Source organism: Vollenhovia emeryi, unplaced genomic scaffold (genome assembly GCF_000949405.1).
Source record: "Vollenhovia emeryi isolate VEMERY1.0 unplaced genomic scaffold, V.emery_V1.0 DF939147.1, whole genome shotgun sequence".
Taxonomy (NCBI): Eukaryota; Metazoa; Arthropoda; class Insecta; order Hymenoptera; family Formicidae; genus Vollenhovia; species Vollenhovia emeryi.
Window position 1 is genome coordinate 1,833,997 of NW_011967219.1, and position 12,087 is coordinate 1,846,083.

The 12,087-nt window shown below is 44.3% G+C and overlaps 1 protein-coding gene across 2 annotated transcripts in view; it reads right to left on the reverse strand.

Annotated features, from left to right (window-relative positions):
• The window catches only part of LOC105566103 (zinc finger protein 628), a 48,908-nt gene that overhangs the window by 5,775 nt on the left and 31,046 nt on the right, over nucleotides 1-12,087 (reverse strand). Inside the window, exon 6 of one of the 2 annotated variants that reach the window (XR_001009244.1) lies at nucleotides 1,394-1,776. Coding sequence is in view for 1 of the 2 variants with exons in the window: in XM_012019836.1 (XP_011875226.1) it covers nucleotides 1,454-1,776 (323 nt within the window). In the remaining variant the exon portion in view is untranslated. Of the gene's footprint in view, nucleotides 1-7; nucleotides 1,777-12,087 lie in introns of those variants that run through there. The other variant, XM_012019836.1, reaches the window with a different exon arrangement.

Sequence of the window (12,087 nt, forward strand, 5' to 3'; positions counted from 1 at the left end):
GTATAAAGCGCGTAGCACTGAGATCTTTCTCCTACTCTGATTCGAGAAGTTGTACATTTTCGGGACTCGAGCTTGCTTCACTGTATTCAATCTCGCATACCCTGGTAGAAATTGACATGACACTGGTCAGCGCCGTGCAAGTTTCACACGCCAAAGTCTTATTTTCAAAACTAGAAAGATCCACGCCAGGGCCACATTCGCACCTGATATGGATATGGCGTAGTATTACTACATATGAGTCTCCGTATCGACGAAAAATCTATGAAGCTATTGAAAACTGATGGTGTTTAATTATAGATTTGCCTTCAATATCTGAATAGTTGAAAATATTCTCTTTCGTAAAGCACATAAAGAAAAAGGTTTAGGTTTAATATTCCTACTTATAATGAATTGAAATTTGTCTCATTGAAATAACATTATTTGTTTGAATAATTATTTTGTCGTTTTATTCAAACAATCTGCATTATTTGATGAAAAAGAGAACTGTTGTCTGTAGCGTAATATCTTTCAATTAAATAATATATTATTTGGCCAGGCGCCGAACTCGTAAGTAAAATCACGCATCGGCAGACGTAGTCCAATTCTTTTCTCGCGCAGGAGTTTTTTTTTAGATTTCTTATTGCAGTACCAATCTCTTACTTATCGATTCAAACATTGGTTTGGTCCCTAGAGTCCCTGTAGTAAGAGTCTGGCAAAGGTTGACGCAAAATGGCGTCTGTCAGAAACGCACAGCGTGCGAGAGAGTGAGACAGAGCGTGGCTCTGTCGCGCTCTGCTCTCCGAGGACAGCCGAGGCGCTCGGCGGCTCCCCCACCATGGACGTAGCGGCTTTCATCTGGGAGGTATGAGTACAGATTCGAGACACCTTATTGGTTCCGCCATTTTGCGTCGAACCAATCAAACGGAGAATATTTCTCGCCAGACTCTTACTACAGGGACTCTAGTTTGTCCGGATCATTCCAAGTAACAAATTTAGAGTGTACAACAGAGTGTATTAAATTCATAGAAATCTCTGTCACACGAGTGCCACGTCAATAATTTACTAGTCTCGCGTCTGTACCATACGATACTTGTTGGTATCTGGGCGTCATGCCCAGCACCGCGCAAAATCCAAAGCTGCGGCGCCAGCGAGGCAAACGATGATTTCGCGGATGGCGCTTGTCAGCGGTGCCGTGCCAGTAAAAAATTTCTACCAGGGCAGTGACTAAATTTAATAAGAGACGCCGAATTTGTACGGGTGTCGCTCGCCTCAGCGATACGTCTACTAATTCAAATATACGTCACTCCGTCCAGCCAACTCCGTCGAAGTTAAAGTAGCTACGAAATCTCGCTTCCGGCTGCCGATCTCGCGAGTACTCGCAGTATTGCCCCTCCCCAACCAACGAGATACATACCGCTCGGTTCGAGGACTTGGTGCGCGTTCACGGACGAAGCGTCTGTCAGATGAACAGGTCTCAGCTACTGCCGGGCACAGATATCACCGCGTGGTAACCCGCGGAGGATGCCGAGTGCGGGGGTATCGGCGAGTGCCGGTTGCCATTTGGCTGCTGGTGTTGCTGCTGCTGCGGTGGCACCTGCAGCGAGCGATAATCGAGCGCCGGCGCCGCCGGATGCTGGCCTTCCCGGTGTCTACGTAAATCGACCTTCCTCTGGAACGCCTTGTCGCAGAGGCCGCACTGAAACGGCTTGTAACCAGTGTGCTTACGCATGTGCGTGATCAGGTTGCTGCTCTGGGAGAACGCCTTGCCGCACACGATGCACTTGTGCGGCTTCTCACCTGTAACACAGAATCGAGGGCAGTGCCGGGATCAGTATATGTCGTTGCACTTTCGTCCGATTATAATTATGACATTGATCCTCGGAAGGTACTCTAGCAAGTGATTCAAAGGAGTGTTTCGTAACTCTAAGCGGACCTCGAACAACGTCCTATCAGTGAGCGAAACATAATGAGCGGAATCAATTTTAAATGATATTTTTATTTGGTACTCATTTGTTGCTGAAAAGTTGCCGAAGAAAAAACTTATAAGTAGGCAACAAATGAAGATATTAAGATAGTTATTTCGTAAAATCATTTATGTGACAATTGTCTCAAATTTTTACAGTTCATTCTTTACAACACGTACAAAATAAGACCAATTGAATTAAAATTGACCGTCTCAAAGTTCTAAAAGAAAACGTTAAAGTTTGCTATGTTACACGAAATATTACGTGTAAAACACGTTGAAAATATTATTACACGCAACAATATCATTCGTTGTAATATTATTACACGTGAAATATATTATTTACACACATTATTATGTGTTAAAATATTAATATTCACGTTTGCAAACGCAGATGGCACATTTTATTTTCTTTTCAAGCTTAACGGTGAGTGAGATTCATGAGAAACAAATGTGCTATAAAGTAAAATAGGACGAACAACCGTTTCAACAATGTAAACAGTTAAAACTGAAAAATGGGAAGAATTATGTAGTAGACACGAGTGTAGTGTAAGAGATGTGGCAACAGCGTCTCAAACTATAATCTTTCGAATTTTATATTATGTATTAATGTATTAATCGTAAGTGTATTCTTTAGAACAATATTGCATCAAGATATTGTAATAATTGAGTGCCGGTTCCTATCTGGAAGAAGCTTTTTAATTGATTCCGCTCATTTCGTTCCGCTAACTTATGGACGTCCGGAAATATCAGCTGGAATCGTAGAACTTTCTGAAACGGATAGATAGAAATTCTTCTCAAACACCTCCTCAACGAGTATAACTGAAACGGATCGATAGAAATTCTTCTCAAACACCTCCTCAACGAGTATAAATTTTGTTAATCAATTAACATGTCGAACAAGAAAGTGTAATTCGCGCTTTGTGCGTACGTCGGGAAGCTTTCGGGAATTCTGTAATGTTATCATCTGTCCAATTGATAAGACTAATAAGAGATGTTGCGTTTCTAATTCGAAATCAATCGATGAACTCATTAGTTTTCGATCGGCGATTAGCCACGCCGTCGGATGCGAGGCGGGGAATTACGAGTGCACACGTTGCAAATTCGAAATTGTCGCGCGGGAAAGAGAACCGGGGCGAGCGGTCCGGAATAATGAACCAAGGTTAACCAAACGCAACTGAATCAACCAATAAATCGTGGCGTCAGTCGGCAATAGGGCACTTGCGCGTCTGACAGCGATGACTAAAGTCTTGGCTCGGCTCTGCCCGAAGACAACCGGTTGTCACACCTTAACTTGGCACACGTTCAGGTACAAAGTGCAATTAAGAGCAATTATTTTACAAGTAAAATAAGCAATCGAAGTGTGCCGTCACGTCCGCGAAACTGATATGTGACGGCTGACAAATAATCGATACGTTTGACGCAGTCTTCGAGAAAAATTAGTAGGGAAATTAAAGGAGACATCGATAATCGCGAGACGTCGTGAGCGAAAGAAGGTAATCGATTACTTGCCACACACTTTCTATACGAAAACCTAGGGTATTAAAAAAAGGATTATAAGACTACAGGCGCACGGTGCTCATTAAAAGAAGCGAAGCAATGCCCAATCGATATGACAGGGTCAAGAAATTAAGCCATACGATCTTCATATTTTCAATTTCTCTTTCCGAACCGATTCCTTCCGGTTATTCTACAAGAGTGTTGAGGCGAGGTTATCGAAAAGTGAATAATATTCTGGAATAAACGCGTCGATTTATGCAAAAGGAAAAACATATGAACGTGCAGAAATGCAAGCGACTCACCTGTGCTAACAAACCGAAAATCGCCTCTATCTTTGACAAGGTTAATATCTTTCGAGCAGATGCCGGCTAAATATTTTTTGCTCGCCTTCGCGAATGCGCGTCAGAAATCTTTCGCTCGTTCCGCCGCGCGAATTTTCGGCAAAACAAAATATGTTGCGGAAATAAGAGAACCGCGGGGAGACTATATTTCATCGTAATATCCCGGCAAATGCGGTTTCATCGAAGGCAGAAAGTGTCACGAGCGGCATCATTTATTAGCGTCAGCCGCATAATCTCGCACGCATCTTGCAATTGCTCTCGCGATATCGTTACACACGAAAGGAAAAAAAAAAGCCAACAACTTGTGCGTTAATCGCTCCCGCGAATCTTGACGCTCAAGTACGATCGTCCGGCACGCAGATCGCGGCCTCGCGGTAGATAGCAATAATAATAAAGAAGAAATGAAAAAGAGAGAGAGAGAGAGTGTGACCCGTACCTGTAAACTCCCGTCGCGGCCTTCTGAAAGTCCGTCGCTCGTCTAACGACGATCGACCGATAGTACCGAGCAAACACCTGTGCCCGCGAAGAGACGACGCTCCCTTCCTCTCCCGCTCGAAATTCCGAGCAAACAGTTTTACGATTGTAAAGCGACGATAAAAGCGAGCGGACGCCTCCGAATGTTGTAACGCGACTGAAAGCGCGCCGTCGTTAAGATTCTATCGAAAAGAAATTAATTCCGCGAGCGGACGTTGCGCGAGCGGTATCTTCTTCTGTCCCTTTCCGCCTCTCTCGAGCGAACGTGCATAAACGGTGGAAGAGAGAACACGCGAGTGTCCTGGAGGAGAAAAACGAGCTCCCTTCGTGGCAGGAGGGCAGAAATTTTATGTCATCGCCGCGAGTAATCGCGGAATATTTAACGCGTCGGACGATAAAATCGGTGACGAAAACGGTTTCGATTTGTGTCTAATTGATGTTTAATTCGCAACACCACGGCGGCGCGAGCGTGGACGAATTATAGTCCAACAAAGGGGCGAAGGTCGATTTCTCGTGTGCGCTCGGAAATAAAGAAAACCTCCTTTCCTTCTGACTCATTCGGCGCTTATTGACGCGAACGGACGTTCTTTTCTTTAAACTAAATTTACTGACGTTTCATTTCGATATATTATCGTCGGAATTATCGGTCGCGACACGAGCGCGTACAATAGCGTTGCGAATGACAGTGTCGCTTTGTCGGAGCAGGCGCGCCGTTTCTTGCCATCCTTCACGAAGGAAAATACAATTATCGTAATTGTACCACCTACGATTCAATTTTTATATCTCGTATTGCTTGGCGCAGGGAAAAGCGCTATCGTATGCTGTTAATATCTCAAGACAATTTATGGGCTTAGAGCAAACACGTCGATTTCGCTCTGTATATTTTGCGATACATTTCCCGTACATTTGTATCAACAATGGATAAGATAATTGTGAAACAACAAATTGTGAATAATCTAGTTAAACTAACATCACTTAGGAGAAACGGTATTATGATAATTGAAGCGTCGTGTGGAGCATTAAATTTATATCGTGGATTATACGTCTCAATATTCGTCTCCTGTACTTAGAAGCGCGCGGTACGCTCTATAAAATCTTACCAAGAATTGACGATCCAATTGTAATCGCGTTACAAAGTACGGACGATTGTGTAAAATAAAATAACGGAGGCAGACGGTGCGAATGCGTCGCTGAGGTCGTCACAATGAAAATCGCGCGACGTTAAGGTAGTTCTTTCGTAAAATCAGTTATGTGAGAATTGTTTCAAATTTTTACAGTTTATTCTTTACATAAATACGTACAAAATAAGACTAATTAAGTTAAAATTGACCGTCTCAAAGTTCTAAAAGAAAATGTTAAAGTTTGCTATGTTACACGAAATATTACGTGTAAAACACGTTGAAAATATTATTACACGTGAAATATATTATTTACACACATTATTATGTGTTAAAATATTAATATTCACGTTTGCAAACGCAGATGGAACATTTTATTTTCTTTTCAAGCTTAACGGTGAGTGAGATTCATGAGAAACAAATGTGCTATAAAGTAAAATAGGACGAACAACCGTTTCAACAATATAAACAGTTAAAACTGAAAAATGGGAAGAATTATGTAGTAGACACGAGTGTAGTGTAAGAGATGTGGCAACAGCGTCTCAAACTATAATCTTTCGAATTTTATATTATGTATTAATGTATTAATCGTAAGTGTATTCTTTAGAACAATATTGCACCAAGATATATCATTGTAATAATTGAGTGCTGGTTCCTGTCTGGAAGAAACTTTTGAGCATTACTGTCGCGAAACAACTACCTTAAGGGGATGCTGGAGTGGTTTGATTTACAGAGTCGCATACAATTTTTGCGTGTGTTATTATTATTATTGACTTTTACATACAAAATAACACCAGAGCGGTGTGTGGACTGCACAGTAGAGCATTTTCATATAAAAAAACATGGGGGTCTGAAGTCTAATTCGTATCGTATTATGTCATTGAACTGTTCAATTATCCCGCCGGAGTTCAGCCGTCACTCCAGCATCCCCGACTCGCGCGACTGCGATCGCGATTACATCTGCGATTGTCACTGGCTAGGCAGCCATGAAAATTCGAAACAGCCAGTCGTAGTCGCCGATGTAATCGTAATCGCAGTCGCGAGTCGCTAGTGTAATACGAGCATAACGAGCGGTTTGTCCGCGACTTTGGTAATTTTGTGCGCGCAAACAATGTATCGCAGTTGCTACGTTACGTACCGCACATTTATTACCGGGCTCGTTACGCGTACACCTAATGGGATGGTAATCAAAAATTGCGCGTGCAAACTTACAAATGCCCCGCGTGCTTAATTACAGCATTCGCCTCGTGCAAGCAAATGCGACCGATTGTTATTCCGCAACTATATGTTAGGACGCACGTTCAACGGCGTGTGTGTCGCGCCATTGAAGCCCACGAACATTTCTCTACCGTGTTGTATCTCGCGTATGCCGCGAAAAATGCGAGCGCACTTTTAGAACGGGCTTTCACGTGTCTATCGTAGAGAAATGTCGCCTTCGTGCGCCAAGCTTGGTCGGGAAATTTATTAGAGGCTCATGATTCAGAGCTTTCGTAGCCCCGTGACGGCCTTGGCGGCCACGAACACTTTGCGGAATTGAAGCCAATGGGACTCGACCGGGAGGCCGATAGAAACATTAGGATCAACGCACGATTTGTCTTGCACACGTGAAACGTAAGACAGTCGTAATAGCGAGCCGATATTTAGTTTATTAGCTCGAGGAAGAGGGTGGCCCCGGAGGAAGGAGGGAGAGACTAATCTTCGGATCGAAGTGGCGATTAAATCACATTTGCGACGTCCATTTGCCTTTCAAGACTGTGGACGTAACGAGGCGTATTCAGTAGGGAGGGTAAGCGGCTCGGGGGATTGAAGAGAGAAACGGGTGGGGAGGGAGGGGGGAGAGGCGGGAGAGAGGAGAAAAGTGTGACAGCGCGCGATGTTTGCCCTGGACTTTTTAATTTCTACGGGGGACGAGGGTGGTATCGCCGTCATATCTCGCGCGCGAACGCACGGACGAAGAAACGGGGGTGGCGCGCGATTCGCGGGCGGCCGGATAATATTTATCGAGAGTGTCAGCGACCCATACGAACGTGCGTATACACCTCGTCCTACGTACTGTGCCTATCGATCCATCTCGACTCTCATTACCGGCCCCTTACCGGTCGACCTTAAATATTTACCGGCTGAAACGTTTGCTTCGCGGCCGATTATAATGATAGGAGCGAATAGCGCGCTTCTCTGTGTGCGCGGGACGCACACGGCGGAGCGAGTCCTCTTAATTATGCAGGTCCGTCTCTTTTAACGAACGTGATGTAATGGCGGTAATATCGACTGCGATGACGGAGGGGGAGGGGGAGAAAGGCGGGGGGGCAGGGGGAGAGGATCGATCTGGATGCGGATTTTTCGCACCAGAGAAGCAAGGCTCGTTAAGAGATCTTGGACGTCGCGCGACACCCCGAGCGGTTTTGGGGAAGACGTCCAACCCCCCGCATTGTTGAAACTGAGATTACGGTGAAGCGAGATTTTTCCGCGAGACGGCGATCCTCCTTTCGCTCATCGTCCGGACGCGCGGCGGTCAAAGTACCCTACGTGTTTCGCCGTTGCGCCGCACGGTACGTTGATAAAATATCAGCGAGCGATGACAGCGGAACGTGTGCATTTCGCGAAAGCCCACCGAACGCCCCTTTCTTTGTTTTCCCGCCCCCCGTTTGGGGTTCAATGACGCCCCCGGGAAATCATAGCGTTCGCCGGCGACAATTTGCGGCCAACGTAACATTTCGCTTGATACCCGCGCATTCGCCCTCGATTACTCTCTCAGAGCGTTCGGCGAGCGGTTGTTTCAGCGAATGACGAAGTAGATACGCGCGATCGGCGCGCACATTACCCGCGGATGCCTGCGTAGGCGAAAGTTCACAGTCGCGGAAACACCGCAGCCGGCGCGGCGGCCGATCGTCGCGGCCGATCGCTACTTTTCCCCGGCCAATTGCGGCCTGGCATGCGGAAAAAAGTTGTCCTCCATCGGCGTCGGCCGCCGGAAGCGATCATCTCACCCCCCCGACTTGCTCCCACGCGTACGCGCTCTCCTCTTTTCTTTCCCCTTCCGAACCGGCGCCAACGCAACGGGGTGAACCGGGGGATCCTATCGATCCGCTCGGAAAAGTCCGGCGAACGGATCGAAATTGCCGTGCAAGAGTGCGCCTCGATAATGATAAAAGTGCGCGCGAGAGGCAGCGGACATTTTTTTCGTCAATGACCGGTCATCGCGGACAACGGGGGTGCAGCCCCCGATGCGCGGCGAATAATTCCACCGCGGCGCGACACGAAAGGTGCATTACGCAAATATTTTATCGTACCGCCGACACGTACGACACGCTCGTCCCGAGGTGAATCATTGGCGACGACATTGCTCTCGATTCGCTCGGGCTTGAGCTCGCCCCCGATCGACCATCGCGTAATAATATTATATTTGATCGATAGCCACCATTCGCCGCATAAATAACACAGGCCTGCAAAATTAGGGGAGTCGCGAGCTGATGAGGACGTGACAATAATTTTTTTACGTAATTTTTCGCGCTGAATTCAAATCCGTTTGTACGAGGGTGAGTCAAAAATTATCTGCACTTTTCGTTCTACAATTTATTTACACAAAAATAGGGGTTCAATGTGTACACCATTCTTCAACATAGTCTCCTCCCTTGGCAATGCACTTGGTCTAGCCGTTCACAAGCTTGCGTATTCCTTCTGATTGTGAGAAGAAGATTTTCGGTTGGTCGCAAAGCCACTTTTGCACCGCTTCCTGCAGCCCAGATCTTGCTCCCTCCGACTTTCATCTGTTTGGGCCGCTCAAGGATGCTTGGCGAGGTCGCTAATTTTCTACAGACGTAGACATGCAGGAAGCGGTGCAAAAGTGGCTTTGCGACCAATCGAAAACCTTCTTCTTGGAAGGAATACGCAAGCTTGTGGACCGCTGGACCAAGTGCATTGCCAAGGGAGGAGACTATGTTGAAAAATGATGTATACATTGAACCCCTATTTTTGTGTAAATAAATTGTAGAAGGAAAAGTGCAGATAATTTTTGACTCACCCTCGTATATTTGCCCCATCGCGGCATCGCGTCAAGTTTTCGAGATGTTCTGATCTTAAAGTGCGAAAGACGCTGTTTTTGGCTGTTTTCGACGATCTACAGTATCGTCTGCATTCCTAAGTCAGCGCTGTCTTTAATTTTCCTAAAAAGTACTGGAATAGGTGTTTCAACAAAATTTTAGTTTTGTTGAAACACCCCAATATCACTTTTCTTCGCCGAGATATGTCAATTTGAATTTGAAACTTTTGGAAGTTGTGCAATCGATATGGTGGTAAAATACATGGTGCCTTATGGGCTTCCAAGAGTTTAAAGGTACGGTTCATGGCTTATATTGATTTATGGGTTCATTCGTTAAGTGTTTTGGGTTTTAAGATTAGTGGGTTTGTGTGGCTTGAGGATCGTCTACAATAGATGAGGCAAGCCTGGCGTAAGAGGTAAGAGTAGGAGTAAAGAAATGAATCATTTCCATTTCTTACTCCTACTTCAGCTCTGACGCTTACTCTCGGCGAATTAGAGCGCAGTTCGACCAGTCCTATAAATATTTTTAAAAAATTATGCCTGCACTTTAGCTTTTACACTGATAAGTAGAGGTTCTGGTTTTCTTACTTCTTACTGCATACGTCCAATGCAGACGGTCCTTTAGGGTTCATGGGTTTTTGACCTTCTGCTCCTATTTTTAAAGTTACAAAAACGATGAGCTATGGTGTAATAGATCTGTCATTGCATATCTCATTCAAGTGACGCAACAAAAAAGAAGTGTAAATCCCCTAGTACTCGACTTATGAAGAAAAGAATTCGGTAGTCCTGTGTTATGCAAAGCAACTAAACTTCAATTTGTTATATTTCGCTGAAAAATCATACTGTAACAAGCCAAAAATGAAATTGAAGGGAAAGATTAGTACTATAAGATAGCATCAGCGGAAATAAGTGAGAAAATGTTTTGAGGACGTGGCATAACTTCAAAAACACGTATAAACGGTCTTTTTTGTACATTTAGTTTTGGATATCTCAAAATTCTGACGCGATAGAGCAATTCTACGGCCGAATTTGGTTTCAGCACGAAACATTACGTCAGAAATCATTGTCACGTTCCAATCAACAAAACCTTGCAGGCCTGTGTAATCGTTATTGCTTCAACTTCTTTTCAAGCTACAGAAATACATCCGAAGTGTATCGAACGTTGCAGGTAACGAATGATACTCGTGGAAAAAAAGGGGATAATTACCGATCCATAGTTCTGTAATCAAGGCATAAATTTTATTTCCCGGAATCAGGCGCTCGAGCGCTTCCAGTGGTTCTTTCGTATTCAACTTCAGGGAAAAGAGTCACGGGAAAGACTCAAACGTTCAATCAAACGGTGGTATTACGGTAAATGATAATTTCACAGCGAGGGAAAGATTTCAAACACTTGCTAAGCCGCTGCGGTTCAAAATCGTCGCTATCAAAGGGATTCCAACTAACGATAAGTTATACATTTTCAATGCAGTTTCGATGGAGAGACGCGTGCGCGATTCGTGCTCTCCCCGTACTCTCCTTACGTGTAAGGTGTATCCGCGCGTTTCAAGACGCGAAGGAATCGTGATACGCTATCGTCAATTATGCAAGAAATCAAATTGCAGCGGCGACACCGCGCTACCCCAACACACCACCGTCGTGTCGCCCGCACGATGGTGACAATGAAAGACCTGGCGCGTGTCCCACGTCCGGGAATTATTTATACTTTCGTCGCGCGGGAGAAACTTCGACGGAACATTTTTCAATCTTTGTTTCCCTCGAACGAGAAATATTACTGGCGCACCGAAGAGATCGTTAAAGCGTTACACTTGAAAAACACTGTAAAACCGAGGCCGTACAGCGCATTTCCTAAGAACACTTTTATCGCGTGAGACTTGGCGTGAAAAATACCTCTGAATCTTTATTTCTTGGAAAAAGATCCCATTATGACGCGTATCAAGGGAAACTTTCGTTGCTCTTCGCAAAATGATTCAAGTTATAGAACGCTTTCTCTAAAAAAAAAAGGGCATTAATGGCCGGATAATGTTCCTTTATGAGAAAATGGCGAAAATGTTCATATTTTACAATTATCTACGTTTATTTTCATACTTTTCACCGTGGCTTCGAATAAAAATTTTTGCGCCGATCGATTTTACCTCGCCGTTGATGTCGCTCACGTATTGTAACAAGTGTTAGTATTATTATGGTATCAAATGTATTGGGTTTATGTTCGTCCTGTTTTCACACCAAAAAATACCATGCCTGTTATATTTTAACCAATGCAGAAAAATTGTTAAACGACGCTAACCGGCAAATTCTAATTAAAGAAATTTATTACGAAAAATGCCTCAGTGGTTGAATTGGTGAGACGCCCGCCTAGAGTGTATACACCGAAAAAAATGTATTCTTTACAAATCCTCTTAAGGGGATGCTGGAGTGGTTTGATTTACCGACAGAGTCGGATACCGTTTTTGCGTTTGTAAATCTTATTATTTGCATTTATGTACAAACTAATACCAGACCCAAGTGTAGAATGCATAGTAGAACATTTTCATATAAAAAACATTGAGGTTTGAAGTCTAATTCGTATCGCATTATGTATTACAAATATTGCAATACATAATGCGATACGAATTAGACTTCAAACCTCAATGTTTTTTATATGAAAATGTTCTACTATGCATTCTACACTTGGGT